The sequence below is a fragment of the Dama dama genome, chromosome 1 (genome assembly GCF_033118175.1).
Source record: "Dama dama isolate Ldn47 chromosome 1, ASM3311817v1, whole genome shotgun sequence".
Taxonomy (NCBI): domain Eukaryota; kingdom Metazoa; phylum Chordata; class Mammalia; order Artiodactyla; family Cervidae; genus Dama; species Dama dama.
Window position 1 is genome coordinate 29383281 of NC_083681.1, and position 17039 is coordinate 29400319.

Here is a 17039-nt window from a genome sequence, read left to right on the forward strand (position 1 = left end):
CTCAGAGCTCAAGATGCTCGGTGAGGGCAGAGCCAAGGCAAGGGGCTGGAGCAGAGCAGAGAGCGCTCTGTCCAACAGGACCCAGGAGCCTTTGCTGGGAGAAGGGGTGAGCACTGCCAGGAGGCATCACCCCAAGAGGGCAGTGACATGCCCAAATAAGAGAGTGACAAGGGGAACCTTGATCCAACTGAGTGCTCACTCGACCTGTGTAGTCACAGATGGATGTGGTCATGGGCAAGGACACACATATGCACACAGGTGGAAGGGGCAGGTGATGTACCCACAGACACCCACATCAGGGCTGTACATAGACAATGCCTGTAAAAACCACTGAGGACAGCACTTAAAGAGGTCTTCGTCTCATCTGCAGCTTCATTTACAAACTGACCTTCATGAAACCACAGAGGTGGCAGGTCAGAGGTTACCTGCTGGGCAAAGAGAAGGGGTACACGGACAGGGCTTCGGACCCCACACTTGTCTCCAGCTGTAGAGCAACTCTGCTTTTCTGGGAGCTGCCAGATTTTATCTGAGAAGCACTTATGTTGTCCAATGCACACATTTTGCAAATTAAGAAACTGAAGCCCAGAGAAGGTAAGTGATTTGCCTAAGTCACACTCAAAGCCAGGTTCCAGACCCCAGTCTATTATGACTGGAACCCAGATCCTCCAGGTCTCTGTCCATCACCTCCCATTTGAGCTGATACCCAGTTTACAGCCCCCAGAGTACACGCACGAACACACGCACACATCCAACCTCCTTACCACAGCCCAGCTCATCACTCTTCAGCTTACAGTCCTCGACCCCATCACAGCGCACAGCGTGACTAGGGCAGCTCTCTCTCGGCTCCTTGTAATTGACCCCTGTGTGACCCCGCCAGAAGTAAACTGAAAAAAAACAAACAAAAAAAAACCATGAAGCAGAAGCTGGGTCATTGCCAGCCCCAGAGAGACATGAGATGATGCAGCCCAAGGCCCTGGGGGTTCTGAGACACCGACCTGCAATGCCTCTTGGACTCTGGGGTTCTCGTCCCCCATCTGTATGGAGAGAAAGGCTGCTCAGGAATGCTCTGGAATGTTCCAGAAATCTCCTTCAAGCAGGACAGCACCAGGCAAACTCAAAAGCAGCCACTCAGAGAGAGAGAGAGTAAGAGAGGGAGGTATGGAGATGAGTAATACTCCGGAAGCTCTCCTGCCCTACGTGCTGGCCAGAATGTTGTTCAGAGAAATCCTCCTTTTCAGTATCCCAGAGGCCCCTTCTCAGACCCAGTCCAGCATCCTCACCATCTCTGCCTGTCCCGTCTTCTCAGAGGTTGTCCTTCCAGCCTCGAAAACTCGTAGATTTTCTTCCACCTCCCTCTTCTCTAAACAAGAGCTATTCCCTAGGCTCAGTTCTTGCCCCATGGCTTGTCTCAAGGCCTTTAACTGTCTTCCCAGGAACTTCCCTGGTGGTCCAGTGGTTGGGAATCCACCTGCCAATGCAGGGACACAGGTTTGATCCCTGGTCCAGGAAGATTCCACATGTCTCAGGGTAACTAAGCCTGCGAGCCACAACTACTGAGCCTGCACACCCTAGAGCCCATGCTCCAAAACAAGAGAAGCCACGACAATGAGATGCCTCTGCACCACAGCCAGAGAGTAGCCTGCCACTTGTCACAACTAAAGAAAGCCCGCACATGGAAATGAAGACCCAGCGCAGCCAAAAATAAATAAATGAGTGTCTTCCCACTCAGCGAGCAACTCTAGGTAGCTGATTCCCGAATGTACAAGTTGGGTTGAAAAGCCAACAGCTTTACAAACCATATGTGAGCATCAGCTCCACAACTTCTCCTAAGAGCTCTTTCCATACCGGGAGTTGTCATGCCTCCTGCCTGGAAACTCCTCACCTTGGATGCCTGAGGAAGCCCGGGGTCTGACCCCTCACCCTGCCTCTTGTTTGCAACCTGTTTCTCAGCCCTGACCCCCGCCTCTGTCGCTGGACCCACTGGAGGTCCCACCTCCACCCCAGCTGGAGGTCCCCCTGTGTGACTGCTCCTCCCTGGTCCAGACACCAGTCCCCCTAACCTGTTGGACTTCCCTTCCTCCTGGCCCCTGGTCTTTCTACCCCCACCCCCCACCCCAGGCACCGAGGCTCCTGGGATCGCCTTGGTGTGTAGCAGAGAGCTCTCAGGAGGCGGGGGCTCTAGTCCTGACCACATTGCCAAGCTGCACAGTGACCACCTCCCCAGGAAGTCTGGAGGCCAGGGGACTTCAGGAAGTGCTGTGAAATCAAGTTGAGAGCTCCCCTGCCCAGGCTGCCCTCTCACCTCCCCCTGGGTTATTTCCTGCTGCTCTCTGTGCACTGCCAGGGGCCTCCCCTGGAGCGTGTGCCCTGTGTGGGGAAGGGAGGGAACAGGGTCGAGCATCCTGGTGGGAGGTTCACACGGGGGCCACGAGGCAGGCTCTGTGCTGACACCTTCATGGGCATTGTCAGGCAGGCGGGGAAACTGAGGCTCAGGAAGTTCATTAACTTAAGTGGCTGAGCCGAGATGCTTCAGCAGGTCTGTCTGATCCTAAAGCTGCCCCTGTAACCAGCTACTTCTTTCCCCGCAATTCTCTTCCTCAAACAGCCCTGCCTGCTGGGGATTTCCCTATGGGCACCCAGCCCGCCCGTCACCGCCCCGTGCGGCCTCTGTAACAGAATCCTCACTCCTCGGCCTGGCACTTCAAGCTCTCTACAGCGTGGCCCAACCGCGCCCAACCGAAGGACAGCCTACAGGTCCCTGCATGAGTATTCACCCTGGTGAATCGGGTCCCTCCCCGTGCCAACTTGCCCATTTGCCCCCCCACACTTCCTGTAGCTGCTTGCCCCACTTAGATGCCCTGCCCAGGAGATCCTCCCCTCCCTGCCATCTTCTAGGTCCTCATCTGGCCCCCCAGCCTTCAAGAGCTGTCCCCTGCCTCCGTACCTACACAGCTGTCCTCTCTTCCTGATGGTAATACCCAAATCCACTTGGCCTTGATCATTTCCATCTCTGTCCCCCAGGGGACTGTACTCGCCCCAAGGACTGAGGGGTACAGTGGGTACTCCCCTTTGCTTCCCGCTAAGGTATCCCACTGTGCTGGGCTCAGAGCAGACACCCCCTCAGGGAGCCCTGGGATAGGTCCTAAGTGTCTTTTCCAGAAGAGGGTGTGGATTTCAGGGAGATTGGACCCCTGAACACTTAATCCCATTGACCAAAAATGCCCAAGGGGCCTTTACCTCATCAATGTCTTTAATGCTTGTTTTTTAAATAACTCAGATTTTTAGAGTGGCATTTTGTGTCGGGCACTGTGCCATTAGCTCCTTTATTCCTCATAACCCAGTGAAATCTTCAGGATATTTTACTAAGCACATGTTAGCTTGAATGAATGAATGGATTCAATCCCATTTGAAGACACAGAAACTGAGTTCAGACTGGTGAACTTCTACAGAAGGGACCCACTCCCGGTTCCTCTGACTTCCCACCCTCTCAGCCCACCCACCTCCAAGGGGCCTGGAGGTGCCAGGGTTCAAGGACGCTTGTAGGAGCCTCCCTTTATGGACACGGCAGCTGGTGTGTGTTCCCCACTCTTGTCTCCCTGCTGAGTGCCCCCATTCCCCAACCCCACTCCACCCTGCAGTGACCAGGGGCCAGCCTTGCTCCCTCTGTTAAACTCACATAGGATGATGAGCGACACCACGAGGGCGATGAGAAGGAGGACACATCCGATGAGCGGCAGCCGCTTCTGGCTCTCCCGCCAGGTGAACTTGGGCAAGGTGATACCTAGGAGCAGGCCAGCAGCAGGGGAGAGTGAGACTGTGAGAGGGGAGTCTGGCACAGAGGAGAAGGGGTAGGGAAAGAAGGCTGGTCCAGGAGGACCCAGTTAGGCCCTCTCCACCCAGAATATGGTACCATCCCTGCCTGATACCAATTTCCCTTTTACTTAGCATCTATTATGGGCCAGTTAGGCATTTGTGTGTGGTATCTTATTTAATTCTGACAGCAACTGTGTGAAATGGACATTATTATACCCGTTTTATAGATGGGGAAGCTGAAGTTCGTGGAAGTTAAATTACTTGCTCAGGGTTACTTGGCTAGTGAGTGGCAGAACAGGGATTCAGATGAAATGTGTTTGATGCCAAAGATCTCTACACCAAAGTGCCTCATTGACTCTTCAGAGGGCAAGACGGGCCCCAAATCTGAGATCCTTATCCAGGCCTGTTTGTACTGGGGCAGACTGAATTCGAGGGCAAGAGGAGGGCAAAGTTGGGATGGGGGCAAAAGGGCTGCTTCATTAAGGGCAGAGCCAGTTCCTGAGGCCCACTTGGCATCTCTCCGTATGAGCTGAATCATAATGGCCAGCTTGGGAAGTTGGGGGTGGGGAGTGCCTGTCTGATTAGGATCTCTCCCTTTGCTCCTCCACCCACATATAGGCCCCTGATCATCGCTGTACTCCCATGTAGACCCCAGCTTCCCCGGCAGACCCTCCAGGGCAGCCCTCGGAAAGAGGCCTGGTTTCTAATGAGGAGCTCTGGCTCTCAAAATCTGCACCTTGACCCAGACTGTGCAGCCTCCAAAGTCATACCTGCTTTGTTGGTCCTGATTTCTTATGCTTTACCGCATTTGCCCCAATTTCCCACGGTCTTAGGTTTGTGTGTCATGGTTTCTTTCTGCCCCCAACTCCCCAGGTCCCCCACTGCCCATCCAGACCATCCCCCGTCCTTCCCAGACATTGTCATCCAAGAACTAGAGGAGAAGCAGTGAGCGCCCAACTTGGAGATTCACCTCCACCACACACCACCCCCCCACCCCGCCTTCGGACGGCTTCCCTGTTGCTCTTGCCTTCCCTGCAGGAGTCCCCTTACCTGGGCTCTCCCCGGCGGCCCTGGCAGCTGGTGTGGCCCTGGCAGGAGATGCATGGACAGGGACAGTCCCCACTGGCGTGGCTCTGACAAGGTACACTCGAGTTGGAGATGATGTCGTGAATGCTGACATGGTAGACGAGGACCTGCCAGACGATGACCTGGAAGGTGATGCTCGGGCTGGGGGTGCTCGGCCCGGGGATGCCCGGGCTGGAGGCGTCCTTGCTGGGGAGGCATTCTGAAAGCAGATCAAAGGCTGTCCCTCAGGCTGCTCCTCTATTAACTCACCCAGTGGTCAGCCCTGCTGACCCAGGAGACAGAGGTCCTGGGGCAGGTGGCTAAGGGCTGAGCAGAGCCCCCAAACAGGGAAGAAAGTGTCTCAGGATGGAATGAAAGCTCAGAGCCTGCTGTCCCCAACTCCCTGTGGTCTCTCCCCATACAGAGAGGTGGGCAGAGGGCACTGGGCCATCTGCCTAGAACATGGGGCATCTGCTTTGGCTGTATGTGTCTGTGCTGTGCTTAGTCACTTCAGTCCAACTCTGTGTGACCCATGGACTGTAGCTCGCCAGCCTCCTCTGTCCATGGGATTCTCCAGACAAGAATACTGGAGTGAGTTGCCATGCCCTCCTCCAGGGGCTACATGTGTCTAGGGACCCTCAAAAAAGAGGCTGATGGGCCAGACCTCACTCTGAGCTGGGAGTTACCACCCTTTCTTCCCTCTTCACTCCCCGGCACCCCATCCTTCTGTGTATATGTGTTAGATTATAAAACATCATTCTTACTTTGAGCTGTCATCAAAAAGTGTGAGAAGCACTGCTTAAGAAAAGCCCTGGCCTGCCTTGTTCTCCCCTCTTCTCAGTAACAAGGGAACTCGTGCACACTCACACACACAAACATACATACACACACACAACAATATAGCAGGAGAAGGTAGAATGCAGGGGAAGAAGGTGACCAAGGTCCTTAACCTTATTCAGCTATAGGAGAAGTGATTCATTCGTTTAGATTTAGCACTTTAATCTGTAGTTTCAGAGGACTTAACATGCTTTATATGGATTTACTCACTTGATCTTGAGAAACAACCCTATGAAGAGGAACTCTGATTATCCCTATTGTGCAGCCAGGGAAACAGAGGCAGAGAGATTGATCAAACTTGGTCAAACTCTCATGTGAGAGTGGCAGACCCAGGATGTGAGCCCAGAAAGTTGGGCTCTGAAGGTCATGTTCAACCAGGAGGCTTTGCAGCCTCTCTGAGGAGGGAGGTGAGAGTTAAAACAGCTGTGGCCAGAGTGGGCGATCCACGAACACCAGAGCTGTTCCTCCATGAAGAGCCTAAGACTTTGGGTGCACGCATCCTGGGACTGGGAATTGGTGAGCAGCCAGGGCTGATGGGAAAGTCTTCGAGCAGCCTCTGGTGGCAGCCATGCCCTGGTCTGTAGGACCCCCAGGCCCTGTCACCAGATTAGGCCTCCTCTCGCCTCTCCCTGGCCCCTTACAGAGCTCTCTGCCCTCCCTCACAACACCTCTGCCTTCTAAGCCCCTGTACGAGTCCCCAGCACAGCAGGGGGAGCTGGGGACTAGCCTGGCCTAGGGGGTCACATCTGCCCCTCATTCTCATTTTTGCTAAAGGTTGACTGAACACCAAGGAGGGCAATGGGGGAGCAGCAGGAAGGGGGGGAGCCGGGACCTGTGCTCAGGGTCCCTGCACTGGGAGTACAGTCAGCAGGGCTGTGAGGAGGGGGTGGGCTCTGGACCTCAGGCACCTCCTTTTCATCTGTCACGTACCACTGTGCTTAAATGCATTTGACATTATTAGTAAGCAGCCCAGTTACTAAAAAGTCCTGCTTATTAGAACATCAGACTCAAGTCAACACTCAAGCCTACCAGACAGGGTTGGCTTTTTTTTTAACTCCATCTTCTAAGAGTCAGAGGTAACGGATTTAGTTACTTCTTTGTTTTTCTGGAGGCTGTGAGATGAATCCAAGAAGGAATGTCACATTCCTGACCACTCTCAGCTTGCCAGGGGCAGGGACCCGGAGTGACTATCCCAGGAGTCACTAGTCACTGGGGTTCACTGACAGATGTGGGTAAATACACATGGTCCAGAGGCCCCGGCCAGCAGAGCAGGGACACACGCGTGTGTATTTAGGGGCGTGAAGAGCACCTGCAGCAGCTGCTGACCCAGGTGAACCAGAGCTCAAATTTCCCTCCTACCCCCGTTGCCTAGAGGCTAGAGCTCCACAGAACAAAGATAGGCTATGCCCCCGGAAGCCTCAAGGGCAACAGGATAGGAGTCAGAGCAGGGAGAGGAGGTGAGAATATGTGGAAATGTACAATGCCTCTGTTCACAGCACTGGCTTTGGTGTCAGGCAGACCTGGGCCCCAATCCTAGGTCTCACCGAAAGTGTGACTTTGGACAAGCCCCTCAACTTTCCTTTTTCTTAATCTGTAGAAGAGGACTAATCGTTCTGAGGATTCAATGAGATAAAATAGGACCTCTCTGGCCTGTGTCCAGCAGGAAACGGTCATTCCTCTCCCCCTTTGCACTGGTGCACTCAGCACCCACCATGCTGAGATTTAACAGCCCTGGGGCATGACCAGAGGGCTATAAGGTGGTGTGAGCTCATCTTTAGAGAAAGAGGGAGCTGGAAAAAGACCAGACCAAGGTCCTGCCATGAGAGGGACAAGCTCAGACTAGGTAGAGTCCTGTCCTTCCTTCCCACCAGTCACCCAAGCCTCAGTGCCTGCCTGGGGACCTTGGCCTACCAGGCCTCCTTCTGTGATGCTCATAATATAAGTTTATCCCCACCTCAGGGGAAATTCCCATAACTCAAGACAATAATATGATAATAGCTCCCAGTGTGTGGTACTTTAGAGTTTACAATAAACCTGCATATCTGTGGCCTCCTGGGGTCCTTGCTCCATCCCTGGGAGGTTGACACATCTAGAAGCTCATTTTGTAGATGAGGACTCCAAGGCTCAAAGCACAGATTGCCCAGAACCCCGTAGTCCGGAACTGCCACAAACCTGCGTGCATCTGAGTCCCCTGCCTCCTTGAGTCAACAGCCAGAGGCTCCTGGCACATCTTCTCTCTGTGCATGGGCTGCTTGTTCTGCATCTGTGACGTGGCCTGAGAATCAGGCCTGGGACCTTGCAGGGCCGGGAGCATCAGAGAGGATCTGGGAGTGGGGCCGGGGGTTCCTACAGGGATCTTGACCTTGTGGAACTTTCTGGTGGGAAGCAGGGTTGGTCCCAGTGGCCTGTGAGGATTGGGTGGAACCTGGTGGTCAGGAGCCCTCCAGTACTCTCGAAGCCAGGTGGTAATTCTGGGAAAGTGACTTAACCTCTGTGCATCTTGGTTTCCTCATCAGTACAGTGAGCTGGTCACCCTGCCTCACAGCATTGCAGTGATGGGTGATTCTGTAGAGTAAGCGCTCGGTGACCATAGTACTTGGTGATGGCGGGTGGGTAGGTGTCTATTTGCTTGTTTGTTAGAGACATCGGGCTTCAAATGGAAAAATCGGTGTTCAAATATGATGACAACCATGCCTAACTGGCTCAGGCAGGTGAGTTAACCCTTCAGAATTTGTCTCCCCACGTGTGAAATGGGATTGATCTTGTCTCCTTCCCCCAGATAAGCAAGGAATCAATATGACAGAGCCCAGTTTATAAATGCTCATCGCTATAACAAATGTAACAGCCCACCAGACGTCTTACTTGATCCCATTTCAACCTCATAATAGCTTTTCATGGTTGGTATTATTAACTCCATTTTATAGATTTTGAAACTGAGCTCCAAAGTGGTTGAGAATATGCCCAAATTCACATCTCAGTTCATTGATGGGCTTGGATTTTCACTAGGCCCCCTCAGAGCAAGTAGAATCTGGCCCCAGAGTATCAAGAAGACCCAGAGTAACTTCCTGCACTTCTTCAGGATTTACAATTTGCAAAGAGCTTTTATACCCTTTATTCCATTTTTCACAAGGCTGTTAGTTAACAAGCTGGACAGAAATTTTTTATCTCCAGTTTATACATGAGGAAACTGAGGTTCAGAGGCACTCAAGAGCATGCCTAAAACCTCGAAAAGGATTAGTGGTCTTGGGACTTGATCAAAGCTTCTGATCCTGTTAACCCCATCATGACGGGCAGGGGCCACGTAAGAGAGAAAGGGCTGAGAGGCCTGCAGTGGCGAAGGCCCAGAGGAAGACGGGGGTGAGTGTACCTCAGGGAGGCTGGAGGGAACAGGGGGTGGGCAGGCAGAGCAGGAGGCCAAGAGCAGCCAGGGAGGCAGGGTCCCTGTCCCTGATGCTGGGTTCACTCACAGGTAGGTCCCAACTTGCCCACCCTAGGCCTTGACCAGCAGGAAGCAGAGATGAGCTGAGCTCTGGGGTCCTAGCAGGAGACCCACCTGGGTCCCTCTTCTCTGAGTCTAGAGGAAGGTGGGAACTGTAAGATGGAACCAACCCGGGGGCTCGGTGCCCAAGGAGCCAGGTGGAAGGGTGAGTCATCTCCAGTCACAAAATCTTCCCAGGGTTGGGAAGTGGGGGTTGGGGTGGGGGTGGAGAAGAAGCTTTGGAGAGGGGAGAAAGAGTGATACCCCAGAAGGGGCTGGGGGCCCCAGAGGCCCCGGCCTCAGGAGAGCAAGCCCTCTAGTGTCAGACAGTGTGAGGGCGGGTGGAGAGTTTCTGAGCCCGTGGACCAGGGCGAGAGAATAGTCCTGGACCTCCAGATGCCAGACAGAGCGGCCCATGTGGGAAGCCACCCAAGTGTGTCCCCCTAGCGGGGAGAGCAGGATGGAAGGGTGGCCCCAAGACCAGAGGAACACAGCGTCAGAATGAGGCCATTGACTCCATCTTCCTGACTCCAAACCATCACAGGACATGCTGGGTGTTCTCATTTTCCAGGACCCCCAGAATAGGAGGTTCCATGGCCATTCACAGCCTGCCACCCCACCTTCCAAGAAGTCCTTCCTGATGTCTAGCCTACTAGAGCAGTAACTCATTTCCGTTCCTCCATTCTTGGAGAGCAGTTGCTGAGGTTCCAGCATCCCTCCTGGAGGCCTGACCTCACCCTCAGAGCAGATGCCTTGAGCAGGTGGGGAACAGGGCGGGGAGGACACTTCCTGCCCCAGGTCCCAGAACAAGGGGCAGAGCCCAGGCCAGAACCAGCCTGACCCCTGGCCTTGGCCTGTGAGCAGCAGACCCAGGAATGGAACTCAGAGGACCAAGGCCCAGGCTCTCCATAACCTGCCCGCAGACCAGAGGCTTCTCGGCCTTCCCTGGGAGGCAGGGGACAGGGCAGAGCCAAAGCCTGAGTGACTCAGGGCCATTTCCCTGGCTTAGCATTGCCAGTCCATTTCTTCCTATCTAATCCATCCACCCCTGGCATGGTCTCTGGGTTTACCCCCTCGACAAATAGAGCCCTCTTATGGACACCCCAGGTGGCCACTACTACCACCTGCCTGTGTCTCTGCAGCTCCCAGGGACCCCTACTCAAAACTCATCCAGTCTCCTCGAGATGTTCTGGGGCGGGAGGAGGGAGGTGGGGCCGGGGTCCGCAGGAAGGCAGCAGGGGACGGGCCAAGGAGAGGGCTGACAAGAGCAGGCCTGGCCCTGGGCCCTGGGGCTCTTTCCAAGCACTTTCCTGGCCAGGAGTTGCTGAGGATTATTATGTCCATTTTACAGATGAGAAAGTAGAGGCCCTAATTACTTGTGTGCTTTGCTCAAAGTCATTCAGGTAAGTCTCGTCTAATCGCAGAACAGGGACTAAAACCAGAGACCTGCCCTCTGCACCAAAAGCGTCCGGGGTAGAGTCACCATGGCTCCTGGGTCAGGGTTGTGGTTTCCTGCTGTGACTCTGCCCTGGCCCCTTACCTGGTGGGGGATGGGAGTGAGCTAACAAGCCCCGGGTGTGTCCTACCCTTGGCCTCTCTGCATCCAGAGGTGCCTGGGGGGGGGGGGGGGGCGGTCTGGCTGTGCTGAGTGGTGTAACAGGCACTCTCAGATTGCTTCATCTCAGCAGTTATGTGGCTGCCGCCATGGACTGTGCCCTGGGCTTTCCGCAGAGACAGTTATTTACCCACAGACGGCAGCCTGCAGTCTGTGCGTCACTCAGAGCCCCGGGCAGCACAGGGAAAAGTACCCTTTAATAATGTCTCACGCTAGACTTAAGAACATCCACCTGCAATAGAGATGCCGACGTAGAGAACGGACTTGTGGACACAGGAGGGGAAGAAGAGGATGGGACGAACTGAGAGAGTTGCGTTGTCGGTGCTAAGTCACTTCGGTCATATCCGACTCTTTGCGACCTCGTGGACTGTATAGCCCACAGGCCCCTCTGTCCATAGGATCCTTCGGGCAAGGATACTGGAGTGGGTTGCCATGCCCTCCTCCAGCGGACCCTCCTGACCTGCATCTCTCACATCTCCTGGGTTGGCAGGTGGGTTCTTTACCACTAGTGCTACCTGAGAAGCCCCGAGAGGGCAGCCCTGACATATATACGCAACCGTGTGCAAAACACAGGGAGCTCAGCCAGGTGGTCTACGATGACCTAGAGGGGTGGGATGGGAGTAGGGCTGGCAGAGAGGCTTGAGAGGGAGGGGATTTGTTGTTGTTGTTCAGTTGCCCAGTCGTGTCTGACTCTTTGCGACCCCGTGGACTGCAGCATGCCGGGGGCAGGTGGAGGGGGGATATATGTTCACACAGAGCTGATTCACATTGTTTTACAGCAGAAACTAACACAACATTGTAAAGCAATTTTACTCCAATTTTTAAAACTAAATTTAATTTTTTTAATTAAAAAAAATAAAAGAAGGTCCACCTACAGCAACTTGAACATGTCTTCATGGCCAAGGGCAGGTCCATCAGGGCCCTTCAAGTCCAGCCTGGACTGACTGGGCCTCCCTCCTCAGCCCTGGGCTGTGCTCAAGGCTGTCTATAGACTAGAAGCATCTTGAAAACCCCCTAGTCCAACCCATTTTCCTACTGCTGAGGTCATTAAGGCCCAGAAAGGCAGTGTGACTTGCTGAAGGTCACACAGCCAGTGGGGGCAGCGCCAGGAATCCGGACCTCCTGACTCTTGTCCTCAGTTGCTGCCCACCTCCAGGCTCCCCCCCCACTGCCTGCCCCTTAACAAGCTCAGAAAAGGATGGACTCTTCACTAGCTTGCAGCCCCTGTGGCAGTGTCTCTCTTCCAGGGATCCTGAGCATCAAGGAGGTTTGAGGGGTGGGCACCCCAGCACTCCAGGCTAGGCAGGAAGAGGTGGTACTAAGAAGCCTGCAGAAGCCGGGGTACTAAGAAAGATCAGGAGCCCCTTTAACAGCACCTGAAAAGCGCCCTGGCTTATTGGGAGCCTGGGGAGCCCCTGGGCCACAGCAGGGAAGCCTGAACACCCTACAGCGTGAACTGGACTGGATCAGAGAGGTTCAGGCTTCTTTCCATCCCCACTGCCCAAGCCAGGTTTCGTCGCATGTCCAGTACACAGGGCTGACTCCTCCCCTCCCTTCCCTGGACCCAGAGAAACCCCACAGATTCAGGGCCCTCAGAACATTGGCAGATTCCCCAGCATCTCCTCCCACCCAGCCCCCAGCACGCCCCCCGCCACCCACCCCCCCCACCCCCCCCCCACACACACAAGCAATGTTAGCCTCAGGGGCCCAAGGCAGCCTGGAATTAAACTGGGCTCCAGAACAAGGAGCCGGAGCTGTGAGGTGCCCCTCGCCTCATGCACCGAAGGCACCAGGGAATCTTGCTTCTGCTCTGAACCAGCTCTGTGACCTGAGGGATAACGGCATTCCTTTCTGGAGCTGGCAACTTTACACAATGAAGGGATTGAACAATCAGCTGTTTTCCAGAGACAGACTCACAGACTGAGACCGAGCTTATGGTTGCTGGGGCGTGCGGGGTAGGGGGAGGACAGGAAGGGATAGTCAGGGAGTTTGGGATGGACATGTACACACTGCCGTATTTTAAATGGATAACCAATAAGAACCTACTGTCTGGCACAGGGAACTCTACTCAGTGTTACGTGGCAGCCTGGATGGGATGGCAGTTCGAGGGAGGATGGATTCATGTATGTGTATGGCTGAGGCCCTTCCCTGTTCGCCTGAGACTCTCACAGTGTCGTTTGTTACTGGGCTGGTATGCCCCAATACAAAATAAAAAATGTAAAAATAAATTTTTAAAAAAACCAGCCATTTTCAGACAAGTGTCTCCAGAGCATTCGAAGTTCCGTGGAGATGCCTTGGAATCCAGCTTAGTAAGTAAAAGTCTTCAAGTCCTAAATTTATCCCACTTCAAACAGAGCAGATTAACTTTTCAGTTTGATATAATGGGCTCCAGATAAGATTCCATCTGAATGAAAGAGGCTGCTGCTACAAAGAACTTGAAAATTGCCAGCCTGATTGGGAGCTAAAGTTCCTTCTAGTTTACGATGCCTCTTATACATGTGAAAAAGCTGGGGATCCCTATTAGACCAGAATGAAAACACCTTCCTATTCATTCAATGATTAATCAAATAGTTCAAAGAGTACTGAGTACCCCCTATTGCCAAGCAAACAATGTTTGGTTTCCCAGGAACTTGGTCCTCAGTTTCTCCTTATGTCCCCTCTCTGCCAATGCTGGGGTGTTGACACAGTTCAAGGTTGGTTATGAATGGGAGCCCCATGGGCAGTCCTGGGTATTGCTACCCTATCACAGACTCCACCTGGCATTACTAAGGCCTCCTCTTGGCTGACAGAGCCCAGGGTTCCCTGTGCCAGCTTCCCTCATGCCCCAACCCAGCACCCTCCCTGCCTGGCTGGGCACCATCCACCCCCTTGTTGCCGTACCAAGAGGAAGCTGTTTTGCCAAAACACTTACCCAAGACACTTAAGCTAAGTGGCTATTGTTACATCAGTCGGTCTTCCTGCCCAGCACCCAGCCTGGAGCCCCGTACATACACACCCCCACATTCACGCTCACATTTGCTAGATCACAGAGACCACACAGGGGGAGGCAAGGCAGGATGGGCTTGGTGGAAGGCCGCTCAGCACCAGTGCCAACATGGGACCAACATGAGACCAGCAGAGGTCTCAGGTGAGGGCTGCATACCTGCAGGGACGAAGGGCAGGTGCCGGAGGTCCTAGGGCGTGCCTACACTTCAGGGTCTAGGGAACGGCAGAGTCACCTGAACCTGCTGTCTGCCATCGTGGGAACCTGACAAGGCCCCTGTAGAGAGGTGGCCTCATCCTGGACCAGACTCGGCATCTCCAGCCGTTCTCAAGTCCACTGCATCTGTGGTCTTGGAAAACCTTCTCCACTTCAAGTAGACCCAGGAGGGGAAAATCCACTCTACAGAGAATTGTTGCTTTATCAGTGGGTCTATTTCTGTCTTTCTTTAATAAATGTGACACTTCTTTAAGGATTAAGAATGTGATGCCTTATGAAAAAACACAAAATACACGCTATTTTTTAAGAATAAATGTGCATCTCCATTGTGGCACATCTGTAATTCCACTCTATGTGATCCCAGAGACTGTCATGGAACCAGGAAGGGACCTCGGGGCAATTTGTCCAACCCTCTCTTTTTGTAAGTGGGGAAACTGAGGAACAGAGAACAGAAGATATTTGTCCAAATTTAGAGGTACTAGGGCTAGACCCTAGATAATGATGATGATGACAATAAATCTTAGCTATGAATATATGTCTACCTCTATACCTATCTAACTATGCTAGATATTCTCCTCAAAGAGCCTTCTTATGTGAAAGATACTATTCTAAGACTCCTTGAAATAGATACTACATTTGTTCCATTTCACAGATGAAGAAACTAAAGTGCAGAAAGGTTAAGAATTGGTTCAAAGTCACAGCTGACCTGGAACTTGGTCAGTGTTCTGTCCACCACACCCTACAGCTTCTCTTTTGAATACAAAGAAGCTCTGATCCTTCTCCACCTTCTTTCCAAGATTCCCCTGGAGTCCCAACCAGCTCACAGAGAAGCTTCATCAGGCTTAAGTCCATTGGCCACCATTTCTTTTTTTTTTTTTTCCATTTATGTTTATTAGTTGGAGGCTAATTACTTTACAATATTGTAGTGGTTTTTGCCATACACTGACATGAATCAGCCATGGATTTACATGTGTTCCCCATCCTGATCCCTGCTCCCACCTTCCTCCACATCCCATCCCTCTGGGTCTTCCCAGTGCACCAGCCCTGAGCACTTGCCCCCATCTTTCTCACTACTCTATGGAGCTGATGGTCAAAAAGTACAACGTATCCTTCTACAATGGAGTCCTCAGGCAGAAGACACAGCCTTGGATGATCAATTACTCCCACTTTGCTCTTATTGAATTTCATTTGTATTAAGAAACCCACTGCAGATAAGATTAAAATCCTCAGGAAGCTCTCTCTTTTCCCACCTCAGGCTCACAATCTTGGAGGTTCCACTTTAAATAAGGGGACAAATCTAAGAACCCTAATTAAGGAAGCAATTATTCAGTTCTTTCATTCCAAGGTAAGTTAGTATGGCCCCCCAGAGTGAACATGGCACCTGCCATACACGTGTCATTTATTCCGTCAATAATGAAAAGCCTGCACTCCATCCTAGGCCCCTCCAGTGACCTTCCATGTTGGTCCCTAACTCTGGAGAGGTGAGCGTCCTAGCAGGTATCACCTCCCATCACCCTGTCCCAGGGACTGACCCTTCAGATAGCTTCTGTTCTCACCCCTCATGTCTAGGAACCATGAAGTTTAGGTTCCCAGCAAGTTACCGAGGAACATGACCTGTGACTGAGACCATGCGTTCATTTTCCCTATACCTCAGACGAAACTCCCTCTGTTTTACCCTTACTGCTCACCAGAGGCTCCAGTGACCCCTAGAAGCCTAGGGTCAAATGACCTTGGTAAGGCAGAGACATGAGCCAAGGAGTCCAGAGCAGGGGGCAGGAGAGAAAACCTGGGACAGAAAAGTCAAGAAGGAGCTAGAAAAAAATGGCAAGAGAGATGATGGTAAAGTTTGCAGAAACACTTCCGGGGTTCAAAATGGACCACAAGCCCACTATCAACCAGAACATAGGCTTCAGTTCCCGAGGTGGCCCATCCTTCCCCAAGTCCTAGATTCTACCACATTAGCAGAGAACAGAAGAAGTTGGAGATGAGCAGAAAATAAGACCCGAGGAGAAGTTAGAGCACAAGAGGCATGTCCCTCAAGAAAAGAAAGCTGAGGAATTGTCGAACAAAGTCTCTGGAAGCCTTCAGATGTACATGGCTGGCTTTTCCACAGAGGACAGTTGGCTGCTCTCTACCACCAAAAGCAGAAGAGGAAAGTCACCTTGGTTGTAGCAGAAGGAATCATGGTTAGACATAAGGAAGCACTTTCCAAGTGTAACAATTATTGAGGCTCAAAATAATGACCAAGGAAAGCTGAAAAAGCCCGTTGAAGATCTTAAATACACATAGAAAGTCACCTTTTCCAGGATGGTTTAGTGAGGGAGTTACCTGAGATAATCTTGAAGCTTGGTTAGAATGTTATTAATAATTTTTTGTGATTCTCAAACCAGCAGACTTCCCAAGAGCACACACACTGGCTGGGATTCTCAGGGACCACAGAATGGGAACCCAGGATCCAGCCACAGAGCCCAGAGGTGCTTCCTGACCAGTCTCCAGATCCCATCAGCTTCTCCTCCCATGCGGCCCCTTCTAGGAATTGTGATAAAGCAGGTTGCCCGAGTAGCTGGCAAGTAGCTCCTAGAAAAGTCACCTTCAATTTCCTCTGGAACCCAAGGCGCACGCGGGTGCCCATGCCACACCTGGCTGCCAGACCCGTCCCTGCTTTCCCAGTGCTAGGAGGTTCTGGCCCGAGGTCCCTAGACGCACTCACCCGGTGACTGTCCCTTTCCATGGTCTCCCAAGGGCTGAAGCCTCCGGACTCAGCTGGTGTCGAAGGGAAGCTCCATGTTGGCCTCTGGCGTCCCAGGCATGTAGGGAAAAGGGGGCTGGAATTGAGGGCCACCCCCCCGCAGCTGGGCGGGGAAGCTGGTTGGGACATGTGAAGTAATCCCATGTATGAACAACAGCACAGAACTAGCCAGACCTGTCCCCTGCCCCTCCCCCAAGGCCTCCCCAGTTAGTCAGCAAATGCCAGATACCCAGAGGATGAAGCTACCTTTATTCCTAAAGCTGCCCGCACAGAGTCAGCTGTG

General features: G+C 52.7%; 1 protein-coding gene across 1 annotated transcript in view; it reads right to left on the reverse strand.

Moving 5' to 3' along the window:
* Positions 1 to 16807, reverse strand: part of TMPRSS13 (transmembrane serine protease 13) — a 33112-nt gene extending 16305 nt beyond the window's left edge. Inside the window, exons 1-4 of the mRNA XM_061129163.1 lie at positions 16718 to 16807; positions 4864 to 5098; positions 3677 to 3781; positions 762 to 884 (exon numbers count right to left, since the gene is read on the reverse strand). Coding sequence (XP_060985146.1) covers positions 762 to 884; positions 3677 to 3781; positions 4864 to 5098; positions 16718 to 16738 — 484 coding nt within the window. The 5' untranslated portion in view covers positions 16739 to 16807. The remainder of the gene's footprint in view (positions 1 to 761; positions 885 to 3676; positions 3782 to 4863; positions 5099 to 16717) is intronic.
* Positions 16808 to 17039: the final 232 nt, after the last annotated feature.